Below are 17915 nucleotides of genomic sequence, written 5' to 3' on the forward strand. Positions count from 1 at the left end.
CCCTCGCCCGTCAAGCGGGGACCGAGACCGAGCCCCACGTGGGCCGGGGACGACCGGGTCCCGGCCCATCCGCTTCCGGCGCCCAGTGAGCGCCGAACCAACGCCTGGTCGTCGACACTCCCCCCGCCTCAGAGACAGGCACGGAAAGAACGCCAGCGTTAGCTAAAGAAATACCACAGTTTATTGAAGACTACAAATATTTTGTTACAGTTGCAACTACATGCCTTCCAGAAATCAAAAGCAACAGCGCGTGTGTGCAGTCCCGCCCCGGAACCGCTGCACAGATTGGACGGGAAACGGTACAGACGGGTCAGACACACGGGGGAGGGGGGCGGGGGGGGGGGGGGGCGCGGGGCGGGGACGACGGCGGGGCGGAGGGGGGGCGGCCGGCCGGCGGAGGGGAAGGGGGACCGGGCGGGGGGTGGAGAGCCCGGGCGAGGCGGCCTTTCCCCCTTCCCCAGCCCCGGTCCCTCCCCCCCCCGCCCGCTCCCCACCCCCCGCCCCATCCGGAAGGCCCGCCGCGGGGGTGGGGGCGGGGGGGGGTGGGGGGATGGGCGGGGGGGGGGGGTGGGGGTGGGGGGGGGGGGGGGTCATCGGGCTGGCCGGCTCCTCGGTGGTCTGAAACGAGACTTCAGTGCAAATTCACACACACACACAAAACACAGCCCGCGGTCTCGGGCGCGACTAGCTCTCGGCCGTCCAGAAATGCTTGTACGGAGGGGGGTATTTTCTTCCTGAAACGACAGCGGCGGACCGGCCCGGTCACTCACCCCGTCGTTCGATCCTATCCACCCACGTGCCGGGCGCCCGACTGAGCGCGCGGGAGGCGGCGGGATGACGGGAGGCGGACGTCGAACCGCGGGGGGGGGGGGGGGGGGGGGGGGGGGGCGGGGACTCCGAGCACCACCCCCCCCCCGAACCCCGCGACCCCCCCGCTCCCGCTCACCAGTGTTGTATCCGTGAGAGCCGTAGCCGCTGGGCTGCTGGAAGGGGGTCCCCGAGGCGCTGACCCCGACATTCACACCGTGCTGCTTGGAAGAGGTAGGAGCCACCTGGGGGCAACCGACCGGTCGGTCGACGGGACCGAGCGAGAGCGCGCGGCCGGCCGGGAACGGCTCTCTCCGTCCGCCTACCGTCCCGTCCCGAGCGCCCGGCGCGGCGCTTCGCACGCCAGCGGCGCCCCATAAAGACGACCGGGCGAATGCAGGGAGAGGGGCGGCCCGGCCAAGCGGATACAGAGGGTCGTGGGTTCTAATCCCGGCCCCCCTGCCCGCTGTGGGATCTCGGGCGGGTCGCCTGAAACATCACGGGGCGTCGGTCCCCTCGTCGGTACATACAACGGGGACGGAGACCGCGAGCCCCGTGTGGGACGGGGACCGCGTCCAGCCCGAACGCCCCGTACCTGCCCCGGTGCTCGGGACGGCGCCGGGCACCCAGTAAGCGCTTTAACAGATCCCACCGTTACGACCGTCGCTACCGGGCGCTCCGGCCGACGGGCTCAGAGGAAGCCGAGGGGCGGAGGGGGCGGGGAGGGGGAGGGTCCCGGCGGGGTGGGATGAACCCCGGCGCCCCGGGCCGGGGTGTGGGGGACGGAGGGGGCGGCGACTCACAGGGAACACGGCGGGCCCGTACTGGAAGGTGCTGGGCAGGCCCGGGACCCCGGTGTAGTAGGGCAGGCTGGTGTAGCTGTAGCCGGGGGGCAGCGCCGGGTTGAGGAATGTCTGCTGCGTGGTGTGGTGCGTCTGCGTCTGGCTCGGCTGCGGCGGCTGGGCCAGCGTCGTGGCCGGGGCCGGGGACGACGCGTCTCCGCGGCCGAACTTCGTGAGGTCACCTGGGCCCGGGGCGGGCGAGGGGGACGGTGGCGCTGGCGGTCCCCGCGGCCCCGGTCCCCGGCCCCGGTCCCCGGCGGTCCCGCCCCGGCCCCCGCCCCTCCCCTCGCCGGGCCTACCGGAATAGGGGTTGCTGGGCAGGCTGCCGTCCCTCCCGGTCAGCGGGGTGGTGGGCGTGGGGAACGGGATGCTGTAGTAATCCTGGAAGGCGGCACGGGGCGGATGGAAACCGTCGGCGGGGAGGGCCGGGGGCCCGGCCCGGGGCGGCCCCCGCGGCGCCTCCGGCGGGCGCCGTCGTCCCCGGCCCCGGCCACGGGGGAGGCCGGCCGAGGTCTCCGGCCGTGCCCGAGCGGGAGGGGGCCCGGTCCCGCCCCGCCCGCCCCCCGCCACTCACCAGAGGGAACCTCGTCTGGAGCATCTGCAGGTCGTCGTAACCGTACACTTGGGGCTGGGGACACGGGGGGTGGGGGGGACACGGGTGTCAGCCGGGGGCCGGCCGCCCGGCCTCCCCGCCCGCTCCCCCGCCGCCCCGCCCCGCTCACCGGGTAGGCGTGCAGCAGGCCCGGAGCCATGATGTATGGGTTAGGCAACAGCGGGGGCACCCCGGGTGGGAGATTCGGGGGGGCTTTTCCTGGAGAGATGGAAGACGCGGGCCCGTCACGACGGGGCCCCCCCCGGCGGGCGGACGGGCCCCCTCCGCCCCCCGCCCCCCCGCATCGGGCGGCGGGCGCGACCACCTGAAGTCGTGGCGACGGAGCCGCGGGTGGAGGCGGTGACGGAGGAGGTGCTGCCCAGGCCGAGGCCCAGGCTGGCCGAGGCGCTGACCACGGGCGGGGGCCCCGCCGCGGAGCTGGACACCGTGGAGAAAGTGCTGGCGGAAGAATGGAGCGTCGCCTCACTCTCCACGCTCGTGTGCTGTCGACAGACCGGGGCGGGGGAGGGGAGGAGGGGACGGGGGGGGACGGGGGCGCGGAGTTGGATCACGCTCGGGACAACGACCGCCTCCCCCCGGGCCCCCGCCCGGGGCCGCCCTCCACCGCGAGCGGGAATCGGCCTCCTGGCCCCCTGGGACGCTCGATGGGCCCCGGGCGGGGTCGCGCCCCCTCTGACCCGTCTCCCGAGGGCCGCGACCCACCCCCCGGGCACGCGGACGGGGGCGGGTGGCGCCTGTGGGGGAGGCGGCGCCCCCATCGGGCACGGACGCGGCCCGATGGTGCCGGGCCGCGGCCCCCCGCGGTTCCTCTGGCGGGTTCCGTCCCCCCCACGTGGCTACGGCAGAGCCAGATGGGGTCTACTGGTCCGCCGCGCGGCGCCCCGGGGGGCGGGGGCCGGGCTCCCTCCGGCTCCCCCTTCCCGTGCCCCGGCGGGACCCCGAGGGCAGCCCGGGGACCCGGCGCTCACCAAAAGGGCGGCTGTTGAAGTGCGTCCGGAGGGCGTCGAGGACGACAGCGTGCTCTGCTGCGTGGACAGCGCGCTGTGGCGGGGAGGACGACAGAGGGGCGGAGAGCTCAGTCGCGGGGCCCCCCACCCCGCCCCCGAGCCCCGGGGCCGCCCGCCTCCCTCCCTCCCGGCCGGGCCGCCCACCTGTGCGGGGGGGCGGTGGTGGCGGGCAGCTCCTCGCTGTGGTTCAGGCCGCTCAGCGTGGCCGCGTGCGGGTTGGCGGCGGTCAGCAGCGAGGCCTGGGGGACGGCGTCCGTCAGGGAGGCGATGCCGGGGTTGGAGGACGAGTCGGACTTCGCGGCGGGGCCGGGAGCACCTGCGGCGGGCGGTCAGGGCGCTGGCTGGGGGCGGCTGGCCCACCCGGGAGCCAGACCGGGGGCGGGCCGAGCGCCCGACTGGACGGGGCCCGGGCCCCGAGCGACTCACCGTCGCCATCCTCGTTTGCCGGTTAAGTTAACCGAGGCGCGGGGAAGTGAAATGACCTGCCCCGGGGTCACGCGGCAGGTATCATCGACAGTCCGCCCCCCGCCCCGGCCGGACCCCCGCCCCCCAAACCCCCGCCGGGGGGAGGCCCGGGGCGGCCGGTCGATCCCACGGCCCCACGCCGCTCACCTTCGGCGGCCTGGGTGGCGGGTAACTGGGAGGCCTGCACCGAGCCGAAGCCGTTCTGGGGACAGATGAGACGCGGGCCGGGGCGTGGGGGGGGCGGGCCGGGCCGCGTGGCGCGGCCGCCGCCCCCACCCTCGTCCCCGTGGGAGCCGCCGCGGTCCGGCCGGCCACCGAGCCGGACCGGCCGCGTCGGGCGGGCGGCTCCGCGGCTCCTCTGGCACGCGCCGTCCCCCTCGCCGGCCCCCGGGCGGGGCCGGGGGAGGGACCCGTGGGGGCGGGGGCTACCTTGGCCTGGGCCAGATCCTTCTGGGGCGAGGAGGAGATGGAGGAGGACATGGAGGAGGAGGAGATGGAGGCCGGGTAGTGGCGGGTCTGGGTGGCCCGCTGCTCGTACAGGGGGCCGGGCCCGCTGGCCTGCGAGGGGAAGGTGGCCGGCGCCACGGGGCCGCTCGGGAAGCCGGACTCCTGGCTCTGGCTGGACGAAATCGTGGACGGGGCGTCGCTGTGGGGGCGGAGGGAGGAGGAGGGGTGGTCAGGGCCTCGCCGGACCCCCATCCCACCCTCTTCGCCACCCGCCGGACCCGGTCTTTTCCGTTTGCCGCTTTTCGGGCGTCCGTCGGGGGGCTTACTATGTGCCGGGCACGGGACCGAGCACCGGGGTGGATACGAGCTAGCCAGGGTCGGACGTATCCCACGTCTCACGGGGGGCTCGAAGTCTTAATCCCCTCTAGACCGTGAGCTCGCCGCGGACCGGTGACGTGTCTGTCTTTTCAGCGGTACGGTGCTCGCTACGGCGCTTCGCACGCGGTGAGCGTTCAATAAATACGACCGAACGAGTTTTACGGACGAGGGAACCGAGGCCCAGAGAAGCAACGTGGCTTTCCCGAGGTCACGCGGTAGACGGTGATAACGATAAAAACGATAACTCTGGTATCTGTTACGCGGAGACGGGATCGGAAGCCACGACCTTCCGACTCCCAGGCCCGGGCTCTGTCTGTCGTGCCGCGCTCGGCTCCCGGGTCCCCTCCGAACCCGCTGGCCACCTCGCTCCTCCCCCCTCAGGGCCCAGGACCGCACGCTCCGGCCCGTGGGGCGGCCCCGGCCTCCCGCCAGCCTCAGCCGTTTTCTCAGGGTACCCGTTACGCACTCGCACGCGTCCGGCACTGTACTAACCGCTGGGGTCCACGTGAGACAGTCGGGTTGGACGGAGTCCCCGTGCCGCGTCGAGCTCCCAGCCTTAACCTCCACCTCCCAGTTGAGGGAAGGGAGCCCGAGGCAGCCGAGTGACTCGGCCGAGGTCCCACGGGGAGCGGAGCGGCGGGGCCGGGATCAAAACCCAGGCCCGGGTTCTACCCACCGGGCCACTGTGGGTGCCCCGCCCCGGGCGGTACCTGGCGGTGCTGGTGTACAAGCTGTTGGGGGGCTGACTGGCCCCCGGGGTGCTCACGGCGGCCATCTCGTAGTCTGGGAGCACCGGCTCGGACCCGAACTGCAACGCCCCGAACTGCAGGTTCAGCCCGGACATGTCCGCCGAGCCCGGCATCTCCACCGCCAGCGTGGGAATCTGGGGGGAGGGAGGGGACGCCCGCCGGGGTGACGCGAGCCCCGTCTCCCCCGCTCCCCCCGTCTCGTCCCTCCGCCTCTCCCCTCTCCTCCGGGCCCCGGGGGACCGCTCCGAGCCGACCGGGCCCCACCGGAGCGGCACCCCTCCGCGGGCGTGGATCGCCTCTCCTCCCCGTCTCTGGAGCGGGCCCGGGGCGGCTACCTTGGCCGTCAGCGAGGCCTTCTTCTTCTGCGGCCGGAGCTTCTGGTGGGCGGGCTGGGGGCTGGAGGGCTGGTGGTCCGAGGCGCCGGGGGAGCCCTGGGCGGCGGCGGGCGGCGGCGCCGGCTTGGCGGGGAGCGGGGAGGCCGGGGGCGGCTGGGCGGCCGCCACGGCCGGGGACTTGTCCTGCAGGAAGACCTCCATCATGGTCGCCGACGCGGGGAAGGCCTGGTGTTTGGCGAAGGGGCTGTGGACCGCCGAGTCCGCCGAGGGCTTCAGGTCTGCCGGGGAGACGGCGGGCGGCCGTGAGAGGGGCCGCGAGCCGCCCCCCGGCCCCCTCCGACCGCCGCCCCCCCCCCCCCCCCCCCCGGCCCGGCCGGGCCCCTCACCGTACGGCCCCAGGGCCGGGGCCTGCGTCGTGGCGGCGGTGCCCAGGTCCCAGGAGGTGGCGGCGGGGGCGGGGGCGGGCGTGGGCCCGCCGGGCGGGGCGTGCTGCGCCAGCTGCGCCAGGGCCTGCGCCGTCTTGAACTGCTCCAGGAACTGCGAGCCGGTGGTGCCGCCCTTGGCCTCGCCGACGTCGCCGAACCCCTTGCCCAGCATGCCCACCTGCCGCGAGGACCCGGGGGTCAGGGGCCGCCCTCTCGCCGCTCACCGTCCCCCCGACTCTCCGGCGGGGACCTACCGGTCCGCCCGGGGAGCGGCGAGGAGAAGGGGTGACCCCTCCCCGACCCCCACCGAGCCTCCCCCAGCCCGCCAGAGACCTCCCGGAGAGACTCTCGGCAGAGCCACCCTCCCATACCCGGGCCCGGCCGACGACCGGTTCAGTCGGGCCGGGTCTATTCTCTGCATAGCGTCTGTTCAAGGCTCACTCCCTGCCGGGCACCGTACTGGGCGCTGGGGGGGGGGGGGGGGGATACAAGCTGATGGGACTGGACACGGTCCCCGTCCCACACGGGGCTCACAGTCTTCATCCCCCTTTTACAGGTGCGGGAAACTGAGCCATCGAGAAGAGAAGCCCCCGGGGTCGCCCGGCAGACAAGGGGCGGAGCGGGGATCGGAACCCGGGTCCTTCCGAGTCCCAGGCCGGCGATCTATCCGCTAGGCCACGCCGCTCTGCCCAGTGGCCCCGGGGGGCCAGCCTCGAGCTGGGGAGTCCTCCAAGGAGGCCCGGGCCACCGGGTGCCGGGGAAGGCCCGGTCCCCGGGCCCCGGCTGAGGCGCAATACTCCGTCGGTCGATCGTATCGCGCGCTTCCTGCGTGCGGGGCACCGTCCTAAGCGCCGTACTCTCCGAACAGGCCCTCGTGGGTCGTCCCTGAGCTAGCGTGGCCTAGTATAGAGCAGCGGCATGGCCTAGTGGCCCAGGCTGGGGAGTCAGAGGTTGTAGGTTCTAATCCCGGCTCCGCCGCCCGTCTCCTGGGTGACCTTGGGCAAGTCACTTCCCTTCTCCATGCCTCGGTTCCCTCTTCTGTAGAAGGGGAATTAAGACTGTGAGCCCCATCTGGGACAGGGACTACGTCCGATCCGTTTAGCTTGTACCTCCCTTGGAATTTAGAAGAGTGCTTGGCACATACTAAAGCCCGGCACAAGTATCACAATTATTCATTATTAGCTCTGAACCCTCTGCCCCCGAGCGTCCCCTCGCCCCGGGCCCGGGCGCCCGGTGTCCCCTCACCATGTTGTGGTGGGCAAAGGCGCTGCTGGAGGGCGGCTGGGACACCGTGGTCTGCTTGGAGTTGCTGAACACCAGGGGCTGCGACAGCGAGGGGGCCTGGGAGGGGTCCAGGGTGGCCGACTCGCTCTCCAGGGAGGCGGGCGCCTTGCCCAGCAGCACGGCCAGGTCGATCCTGGGGACGGCGGAGACTCAGGGGCCGCCGGGCGTCCGGCGGGGTCCCCGGTGCCGGACCGCCCGGTCGTCGCGGGGAGGAGCCCCTTGCAAGCCGCCCGCGTCGAGGAGCGGGGGGTCGCCCCCCGCGCCGCGGCCCCCTCCCCCGGCACCCGCAGCGGATGGAGGCGGCCCGGGGTCGGGGCGGCCGGGGACGCTCACCTCTGCCCGGCGGTGATGGTCACGTTCTCTGAAGGCAGCGGGACAGAGGAGACGCTCGAGGCCGTGAAGATCTTGGTTTCCGACAGCTGAGGCCAGGAGGTGGGGGGTCGGGGGGGAGGGGGAACGAGGACGGCCCGGTCACGGCCGAGGACCCGGCCGACGGGACGACCGTCGGTTCCCGGGGCCGGCGGGGGAGGGGAGGGAGACCGGACCGATCGATCGCTGCCAAGGGCCCGACCCCGGGGGTCCGGCCGACTGGACGGCCATCCGTTACCGGGGCGCGGGGGGCCGGGGCCGGACCGGATGATCCCACCGCCCCGACAGTGAGGCTGCCGGCCAGGGAGCCGGGTGAGAGGGGATAGAAGGGGGAGACGAGGGAGAAGGGGGAGTAGGAGGAGAGGAGAGTGAAGGGAAAGGAGGAGAGGAGGAAAAGGGAAATAGGAGGAGAGGAAAGGGGGACAGGAGGAGAGGAAGGAGAAGTGGGGTAGAAGGAGAGGAAAGGGGGACAGGAGGAGAGGAAGGAGAAGTGGGGTAGAAGGAGAGGAAGGAGAAGGGTAGGAGGAGAGGAAGGAGAAGGAGAGAAGGAAAAGGGAAATAGGAGGAGAGGAGGGAGAAGGAGGAGAGGAGAGGAGGAAAAGGGAAATAGAAGAGGGAAAAGGGGGATAGGAGGAGAGGAAGGAGAGGAAGGAGAAGGAGGGTAAGGAGGAGAGGAGGGGGGAGGAGGGGAGGAGGAGAGGAGGGAGGAGGAGGGGAGGAGGAGAGGAGGGAGGAGGAAGAGGAGAGGAGGAAAATGGGGATAGGAAGGGAGGTGGGAGAAGGGGGAGAAGGGGCATGCCATGACGGAGTTGAGCTTCCAGAATCTACAGGCCGGGGTCGGGGGGCACTCACATCTTCGTTCCAGTCCTCGGTTCCCCACTCCTCCGTCGCGCTCCTCCACGCACCTGGGGAGAAGCGGGAAGTCAGGGTCAGTCTGGGTGCCGAGAAGGGAAGTGACCCCCTGCCAGCTCCGAGCCGTGGGCGCACGGGGGCGCAGGTCCCGGGCAAGAGAGACGCCCGGTGGCCCGGGGGGGGGGGGGTAGGGGCCTCGGGCTCGGCCGGCCTTCTGTCATTTTGGGGGGAGGTGCGGTCAGGCCATCGTCTGCCATCCCCCGGGGCCCCCACGGGGCCGGCCCACCCGCGGGCCGGCGGGGGGACCGGGGCCTCCGACCCCACCCTTCGGGCGTCAAAGTGCTGGGCGAGGGGAACGGGGCCCCGGAGCAGCCCAGAAGGCCCGTCTGCACGTTCACCGGCCACCCCCCCCTTGCCAGCTCCCACCAAACCCCGGAATTAGGGGCGCGGGGGCAAGGAGTCCGTCGGCAGGTTGTGGGCACGGAGTGTGTCTGCTTACTGTCGTACTGTCCTCTCCCCATCGCTCAGTACAGTGCTCGGCACGCGGTAAGCGAGCGCCCGGTTCAGCGCTCTGCACACGGTAAGCGCTCGCTAAGTACGATTGAATGAAGCAGTGCCTACCAGGAGCGGTCTCAAATTTTCGGGGATAGTTAGACCCCTCCACGCCCATGAAGTCAAGTCCTGAAACAGACACCCCGGTGACCGAGCGTCGTGTGACCGCCCGGGCCGCCCCCCCGGGGGCCTCGTCCCCGCTGCCGTCCCCCTGCCTCGGCTCCGGGCCCGACCGCCGACCCCCACTGCGCCGGACTGAGCGTCCCGGGCCCTCGGGCGGCAGAGGGTCCCGTCCCCCCGGCCCCGGCGTCTCCCCGCCGCCCCCACCCCCCCCGGGAGAACGCTCACTGGCCCCATCGTCCGGCTCCAAGCTGCCGGTGCTGTTCCACGTGTTTCCGGCCCCGGTGCCGTAGCTCTCTTCGGCGCTGGCCGGCTCCGCGTAGTCCGCCGGGTTGAAGGTCCTTTGGGGAGGAGGGACGCCACGGGCGGGTCACCGGGGAGGGGACTCCGAAACCTCCTCCCCCAGCATCCCCCTCCCCCGCCGGGGGCCGGGACACCCCAACCGGGTCCCCCCCGCTACCGACTCCAGACTGTAAGCTCGCCGTGGTCAGGGAATGTGCCTGCTGTACTGTTGTATAGTACTCTCCCAAACGCTTAGTACGGTGCTCTGCCCGGGGTAAGCGCTCAATGAATACGAACGAATGACTGAAACGGTTGAGCGGCTGGGGGCGAATGGGTCCCGGGCGACGGAATCAAGTCCCCGGAAGGGGAAGAGAGGCCGCGAGGCGGCGGGACGGAGCCATCACTCACCCCATGCCTTGGGCCGAAAACCTTCCTCCTCTCCGCCCAGAGCCGCCTGGAAGCAAGGCGACACACGAACGGGCTGGGGGCGGGGGGGGTCTAGGCGTAGGGCCCCGTGCTCCTGCCCCCCATCATCCGCACTCACGGCTGACGGTTGGTCGTCCCCCCCAGGAGAGCCCCCTCCTCCGCCCCAGTGAGACGGACGGACCTCCCCCTCCCCGCGCTCCCGGCCGCCACTGACCTCGGCCTCGCCCGCGGCCCCTCCTGCCTCGCTCCGTCCCCCGGCCGGACAGGCCCCCGCTCTTCACCCCGTCCACTCCGTTCTCCTGGCCCCGAACTGGAACACACGGAGCCCCCCCCGGTACCGTGACCCCGGGGCCCGCCCTGTGGGGCGTCCCCTCCCCGGGAACGGGGCGGAAGCAGCACCCCGCCCGCCCCCCGCCCCGAAGTGACCCGGGTTGGGGCCCGGTGGTCCGAAGGGGCCGGGAATCCCGGGACACCGGCTCTCATCCGCCGACGGGGGGGGGGGGGGGGTGGCCGAGGCGACGGGGACCGGAGCCCAGGGGGACGGGAGACGGGGCGGCGCGGGCGACCCCGGGACGTACACTCTCGCCCGCGACTGGCTCCCCTCCCCCGCCTGGGGGGTCCGCCCCGGCGCCGGCTGTGGTCGCGGTCGCGGTCCCGGTCTTCTTTGCCCTCCTCGTTGGGCTCCGCCTGCCCGCCGTCCTTCAGGCCCGACACGCCCTTCTTCTTCCCGACCATCTCCCAGGAATGCTGGCCGGAGGACAGGACAGGACAGGGGAGACAGCCGGCTAGTCAGGGGGCGCGAAGATCCGGCAAGCGCTCCCGCTCCCGAGGGGGACCCGTGGCTTAACAGACAGAGCCCGGGCCCGGGCGTCTGAAGGACCTGGGTTCTAATTCCGGCTCTGCCACACGTCTGCTGTGTGACCTTGGGCAAGTCACTTCACTTCTCTAGGCCTCAGTGACCTCATCTGTAAAATGGGGATTGAGAGTGTGAGCCCCACGTGGGACAGGGACTCTGTCCGACCTGACTCGTATCTGACAGCGCTTGGGACAGTGCTCCGCTCACAGAGTTCGCGCTGAGCAAACACCTTAGTCACCATCACCCTCCTGCGTCTCCTCCGCCCGCCAGCCCGGCGCCGGGCACAGAGTAAGGGCCGGGCGTCAAAACGAGCCTAGAACCGGCCATTCGCCCGTGACCCCGCTTCGGGGTGTCCGGGGGGGGGGGGCGGGGTCAGGGGACCGGACCCGGGCCGCCTCCCCCGACCGGGCCCGCCCGCGCGCCCCCGTCCCAGCCCCCCTGCCCGCCGGGCCCTGACCGTGTCCGGGCTGCCCTCGAGCAGCACGTTGATGGCTCGGTTCACGTCCCCGTTGCAGTCGTGCAGGGCGATCAAGCACTCGTCCTGGTTCTTCCCCGTGATGTCCATCAGCTGCGGGAGGGACACGGTCACCGGCGGGGCCTCGCCCTCCCCGCCACTCACGGCCGCCACCTTCCCGGGACAGGGAGAGGGCCCCGGGGGCCGGTCCGGCCGCCCAACCGTCCTCCCCGGGGGGCCGGGCAGACGCTACTCACTTGCTTCACCTTCTCCTCAAAGTCGCTGTCGTTGTGGTCCGAGATCATCTGTGCGAGCCGGATCTGCTCGGCCGTGGCCTGGGGACCAGAGCGGAGCCTCCGTCTCCGGCCCCGCTCGGCCCCGCCGGACCCCCGGAGGGGGACCCGTCACCCCCAGTCTCGGCAGGGCACCCCATTACCCGTCCCCTCGGGCCACCCGTTACCACATAACCCGGGCGGCCACCCCGCCGGGGAGGCTCGGGACCGGACCGGCGACCCGCGCCGAGGCGGGGGGATTCCCGGCGCCGCCACGCACGGGAAGGGGGCGGAGGGGGCGACCCTGTCTTTTGGGAGGTGACCAGGGCGACCGTCCCAACTTCCTCCAAGCCCGGCGCCCGGCGGGCTCTCACGGGATCGGAGCCGGCGCCCGCCCCCCGCCGCGGCCCCCCGGCCCCGGGAGGGCCCTCACCTGTGGCCGCTGCTTGTGCTGTGTCTGGGTCTGTGTCTGTGTCTGTTCCCAGGTCCCCCGGGCCCGGGCAGGCCCCACGGATGTCATCATTTACAGTATATACAAATAACGGTATTTACAAGGTGGAATGCTGGAGATGCGGCCCCGGGGGGACGGCGGCGGCGGGGAGACGGCGACGCACGGGAGACAGAGACGGAAAGAGACGGAGAGAGAGACATACAGAGACCGGGGGGGGGGGGGGGGGGGGAGATGGTGCGTTTAGAGTCCAAGCCTCCCCAAATCTCCATCCTCCCCAGTCCCCTAACGGGCAGTTCGTGGAAGGGGGCCCAGGAAGTGAGAGACGCGGCACGGCCAAGCGGGGAGAGCCCGGGCGTCAGAGGGTCACGGCGCGTCTGGCGGCGGCTCCGCCGCCTGCCTGCTGGGTGACCTTGGCCAAGTCACTTCACTGGGCCTCGGCGACCTCACCTGAAAAACGGGGATGGAGCCTGGGAGCCCCACGTGGGACAGGGACCGTGTCCCACCCGATCTGCTTGCACCCAGGCCAGCGCTTAGTCCGGTGCCTGGCACGTAATAAGCGCTTAATGAATACCACAAGTCCGTACACCTCCTGCCCAGAACCGAGGGTCCCCCCCCGCCCCTCCCCGCCGTCTCCCCCAAGGAAGGAGGCCGTCGGCACGTCGGCACCCAGTGCCGCCACCCGGGGGTCTTGGGTGGGGCCGGGGCAGACGCGGCTGTTTGAGGGTCGCTGCGGAGGCCGGGCTGAAGAGCGTCCCCCTCCCCCAAACCACACACCGTCCCCGGAGTCACGCGGCTGCCGGCCCCAGGATGACGGAGACCCCCAAACCCCCACCCCGGGAGAGGCCAGACCACAGCCTCACCCCCCCTCGGAGTCCATCACGCCCGGGGGAGTCTCCCCCGCCCCGGGCTGGACTCCAACAGTCAGTCCGGCCACCGAGAGCGTGTCCCGAGTGTCTGGGAAGGAACATCAGAGAAGGGAGGCAGCGTGGCCTAGTGGACGGAGCCCGGGCCCGGGAGTCCGAAGGACCCGGGTTCTAATCCCGGCTCTGCCGGGCGACCCTGAGCAAGTCACTTCACTGTGCCTCAGCTCCCTCATCTGTACAGGGGGGAATTAAGCCTGGGATCCCCCTGTGGGACAGGGACCGCGTCCACCCTGATTTGCTCCTAGCTGCCCCAGCGCTTCGTACAGTGCTCGGCGCACAGTGGGCGCGGGAACGAAGGCACATCACGAAGGGGCGAGGTCCCGGACCCAAGCGGCGCTGGGGAAGACCGTCCAGTGACAGCACAGCCGGGCGGCCATGAACCATGGCCCGCCCGCCCTCCCCAAATCCAACAGACAATTCCTTCTCCTCCCTTCAGAGCTTTATTGAAGGCCCACCTCCTCCAGGAGGCCTTCCCAGACTGAGCCCCCCTCTCCTCTTCTCCCACTCCCTTCCGCGTCGCCCTGACTCGCTCCCTTTGTTCTCCCCCAGTCCCGCTTATGTCCGTCTCACTCATTCATTTATTTCTAATAGTGTCTGTCTCCCCCGTTCTCGACCGTAAGCTCGCTGTGGGCAGGGAACGCGTCCGTTTATTGTTGTCCTGCAGTCTCCCAGGCGCTTGGCACAGAGCTCTGCACACGGTAAGGGCTCAGGAAATGCGGCAATGAACGAATGAGATGGGGAGGCAAAACTGGGAGCTGCGCAAATCCGGCAGCTCGGGTCCTTTTACAATCCTCTACGCTGGAAGACCCCCACCCAGGGCGGGGACTGGACCTCCCGGCGCTCAGCACAGTGTCCTGCGTGCAGAAGGCCCTCACTCGATTCGGTCGAGCGGCGGGGTGGCCAGGGCGGTCCCTTCCCCTCGGGACCGTGGAATTTGGCAAGCTCCTAGGACGCCGCCCAGGGTGTCCGCCTTACCTTTGGGGCTGACGGACAGACCCCCTCCCAAATCGTTCACCCCATCCCCCCCCCCGACCTCATCCGTTCATATTTACTGAGCGCTCACTACCTCCTGAGCACTAAACAGACCCCCGCCCCCACCCCCGTCACTCACCCGGTCCCCGCCCCGACCCGGCACTCATTCACTCATCCATTCCATCGTGTCTGTTGAGCGCTGTGCGCAGGGCACTGGACTATGCGCTCGGGAGGGGACGATGCCACAATAAACGGACGCGTCCCCTGCCCACAACGAGCTGACGGTCTGGGGGAAGCCTCGCTCTCTTCCTCTGCATCCCCCCCAACCCTCCTGAAGGCCCCACCTCCTCCAGGAAGCCTCTTCTCCAGCAACTTGCCAAATGAGCCGTCCTCCGCACGCTTACGGGGGTTTCGCGGCCCCCGGGTGCTCACACCTGGCGACTTTTAACGGCTCGTTCGGCCACCTCACCCCTCCACGTCTCCCCGTTCTCCCTCCCGCGTCCCCCCCCCAAATCCGTATGGGGAAGCAGCCCGGCATAGCGGAGAGAGCACAGGCCTAGGACTCGGAAAGTTGTGGGTTCTAATTCCGGCTCCGCCACTTGTCCGCGTGGCCTTGGGGAAGTCGCTTCGCTTCTCAGGGCCTCGGGGACCTCATCTGCAAAATGGGGATTAGGATTGTGAGCCCCGGGCGGGTCAGGGACCGTGTCCAACCCGATCCGTTTGCAACCACCCCGGCGCCGGGCGCAGTGCTTGGCGCACAGAAAGCCCTTGACAAATACCACCATTAGCATTATTATTATTAATTCATCGTCTCCCGCCTTAGTCTCTCGAGGGCGGGGCCCAGGCACTTGATGTCATTTTAACAACTCGGGGATTCGGTACGGGCTTCCTGCGGGCCGCGCGCCGTGCTGAATACCGGGGTGGAAACACCGTGCCGGTCGTATTTATGGAGCGCTTACTGTGTGCAGACCGCTGTACTACGCGCTTGAGAGAGGACAAAATGACCGAGTTGGCAGACTCGTTCCCTGCCCACGATGAGCTTACGGGTCCAGAAGGGGAGATATTAAACGTAAATAAACGAGGGATGCGGACGGAGGTGCCGCGGGGCTGAGGGAGGGGGGCAATAAAGGGGGCAGACCGACGCAGGAAGGGAGCGGGGGCAGAGGAAAGGAGGGTCTTGCGGGGGGAGGTTTCTTCGAGCTGGGCCTTCGATGAGGCTTTCAAGGTGGGGAGTGTGTCCAAGAGGAAGAAGTGGCTGATCCCCATTTTACAGATGAGGAAACTGAGGCCCAGAGAGGTTAAGCACAGATCAGACAGCGGCCAAGGGGCCCTGCCAGCCTAAAACCCGGGTCCTCTGACTCCCGGCCCCCTGCTCTTTCCGCTTGCTGTCCCACTACCTCTAAGATATTAAGATTAACAGCAGGGCGTAGCGGCTAGAGCCCGGGAGTCAGGTCATGGGTTCTAATCTTGCCTCTGCCACTCATCTGCCGTGCGACCTTGGACAAGTCACTTCACCGGGCCTCCGTTCTCATCTGTAAAATGGGGACTGTGCGCCAGGGACCGCGTCCAACCGGATCTGCTTGTCTCCACCCCAGCGCTGAGTACAGTGCCTGGCACACAGTAAGCGCTTCACAGATACCGGAATGATTATGATGATTATTCGGCTCACTGTGGGCCAGAAACGTCTGTTTATCGTTGTATCGTCCTCTCCCAAGTGCTCGGTCCAGTGCTCTGCACACGGTAAGCGCGCAATAGATACGACTGACTAGTACCCTCCCCAGGATGGCCCCGGCAGGTGCCCAGTAAGTAGCCCTGACTGGCGGACTGACTTGGGGAAGTTCGGGGGCTGCTCTCCCTGGCCAATCCGCCAAGAGGCCTGCTTTGTGACCTTGGGCAAACCGCTTCGCTTCCTCGGTTGTACCTTCAGTTGCCTCATCTGGAAAATGGGGCTCGAGACCGTGGGGAAGGGACTGTCTCTGACCCGATTAATCTTGTCGTTTCGAACAGTGCCTGGCCTCTAGTAAGCACCATTATTTCCTCGGGTACCCAGCCGAGGAGGGCGTGGGGGGCTCTGAGACCCCCAGGGTCCCCTGAGATCGGACGCCTCTCTCCTAGGGCCCTCGTCCAGGTTTGGGAGTCCGGGGTGGTGGGTCCTAATCCCGGCTCCGCCACTTGTCGGCCGTGTGACTTTCATTCGACCGTATTTACTGGGCGCTGACTGTGTGCAGAGCACTGTACTAAGCGCCCGGTGGACTTTGGGCAAATCACTTCACTGCCTCCGCGACCTCACCTGGAAAGCGGGGATGAAGACTGTGAGCCCCGCGCGGGACAACCTGATCACCTCGTATTTACCCCAGCGCTGGGAAGCGGTGCTTGGCACGTAGTAAGCGCTTAAACACCCTTATCATTATTATTATTATTATTATTAATAAAACGACCCGGGTCGACTTGCCTATCCACCCCCACGCTTCATCCACTCGGAGAGGAGGAGAAGCGGCGTGGCTCAGTGGAAGAGAGCCTGGGCTTGGGAGTCCCAAGTCATGGGTTCGAATCCCAGCTCCGCCCCTCGTCAGCTGGGTGACTGTGGGCAAGTCACTTCACTTCTCTGGGCCTCAGTTCCCTCGTCTGGAAGATGGGGATTAAAACCGTGAGCCCCACGTGGGACCACCCGATGACCCCGTCTCTCCCCCAGCGCTTAGAACAGTGCTCCGCACCGAGTAAGCGCTTAACGGATACCAACATTATCACACGAGGAGGCAGCGTGGCGCGGCGGAAAGACGTCGTGGGTTCCAATCCCACCTCGGCCACTTGCCGGCTGTGGGCGACTCTGGCCAAGTCCCTGCGGCGGCTTGGGTCGGCGGCAAGCGCCCGGGCTGGGGAGTCGGGGGTCACGGGTTCGAATCCCGCCTCCGCCCCTTGTCAGCCGTGGGCAGGTCACGTCTCGGGCCTCAGTTTCCTCCCCTGGAAAACGGGGCTGAAGGCCGGGAGGCTCCCGTGGGGCCCACCTCGTTACCTTGCAGCGATCCCAGCGTTTGGAACAGTGCTCCGCACCTAGCAGGCGCTTAACGAGTACCAACTTCCCCGGGCCTCGGTGGCCCCGTCTGCAAAATGGGGGCGGGGGCGGGGGCGGCGAGCCCCACGTGGGCCCACCCGATGACCTCGGCTCGCCACAACGCTTCGATCACAGTAAGCGCCTCCCGCCCGCTCTTATTCGGGTGGGGATGGGGTCGGGGGGGGGGGGGGGGCCGCTAAGCGCTGTGCGGGCAGGTCCCCGGGCGCTCGCTCAGTACGTCGCTCCGGCCCCGGCGGGAGCCGGCTGAGCGCCCCCGGCCTTTCCTACCGTGCGGGCGCGGCTTCCTCTTCGGGGCCGCGGAGGGGGGGGAGGGGGAGGTCGTGGGGTCGCGACGGGTCGCGACAGGTCGCGAGGGAGGAGGAGATGGAAGCCAAGATGGCCGGAGCCCCCGGAGGCGGCCGAGCCGGGGCCACGCGGGAGCGGCCGGGGCCGACGGCACAACAATAACAAAACGGCGGCCCGCGGCCTCCGCCTCCTCCCCGGGCGGGGGCGTCCGGCACGGCGTCGGGGGGAGGGGCGGGCGCTGGGGACGACGCCCCCGCGTCGGGGGGGCGCTGACAAAGGGGGCGGCGGCCCCCCGGGGGGGGGGGCGTCCCGGCCGGCCACGCGCCCTACGCGAGGCCCCGGCTCCGGCGCGGCCCACTAGGCCGCACCGCCGCCCCATAGTCCTCCGCGCCGGCCCCCGGCCGGGAGCGCGCCCCGCCGGCGCCGCCCGCCCGCCCGCCCGCCCTTCCGTCCGCCCAGCCGGGGAGCCCCGATGGACGGGGGGGGGGGGCGCGGACGATACCCGCCGCCGCCGCTCCCGCTCCCGCCGCCGCCGCCGCCGCCGCCGCTCCCAACTTTACCTCAGTCTCCTCCACACTGACACCCCGGGCCGCGCCGCCCCCGTCACGTGATGAGGTCTCCCTCCCTCCGCGCTCGCGCCCGGCCGCCTTTCCCCCCCTCGCGCTCGCCCGCGCGC

At 70.2% G+C, this 17915-nt stretch overlaps 1 protein-coding gene across 3 annotated transcripts; it reads right to left on the reverse strand.

Annotated features, from left to right (window-relative positions):
• Window positions 1–571: 571 nt before the first annotated feature.
• Window positions 572–17899, reverse strand: UBAP2L (ubiquitin associated protein 2 like). Of its 3 annotated transcripts, none has more exons than XM_029055637.1 (26): window positions 17800–17899; window positions 11969–12098; window positions 11521–11598; window positions 11267–11377; window positions 10532–10700; window positions 10168–10263; window positions 9936–9981; window positions 9474–9586; window positions 9195–9254; window positions 8574–8626; window positions 7686–7771; window positions 7314–7485; window positions 6030–6246; window positions 5644–5921; window positions 5270–5442; window positions 4164–4380; window positions 3882–3936; window positions 3414–3585; window positions 3231–3303; window positions 2567–2744; window positions 2372–2460; window positions 2224–2277; window positions 1949–2030; window positions 1611–1831; window positions 947–1052; window positions 572–734 (listed from the first exon to the last, which is right to left on the reverse strand). In XM_029055637.1, the coding sequence occupies exons 2-26, from the start codon at window positions 12056–12058 to the stop codon at window positions 685–687; spliced, it is 3039 nt and encodes a 1012-aa protein (XP_028911470.1). In that variant the 5' UTR covers window positions 12059–12098; window positions 17800–17899; the 3' UTR covers window positions 572–684. The 3 variants fall into 3 exon arrangements, with proteins under 3 accessions (XP_028911470.1, XP_039766732.1, XP_028911471.1); XM_039910798.1 differs by lacking the exon at window positions 17800–17899 and adding an exon at window positions 17222–17319; XM_029055638.1 differs by lacking the exon at window positions 9195–9254.
• Window positions 17900–17915: the final 16 nt, after the last annotated feature.

This window comes from Ornithorhynchus anatinus, chromosome X5 (assembly GCF_004115215.2).
Source record: "Ornithorhynchus anatinus isolate Pmale09 chromosome X5, mOrnAna1.pri.v4, whole genome shotgun sequence".
Lineage (NCBI taxonomy): Eukaryota > Metazoa > Chordata > Mammalia > Monotremata > Ornithorhynchidae > Ornithorhynchus > Ornithorhynchus anatinus.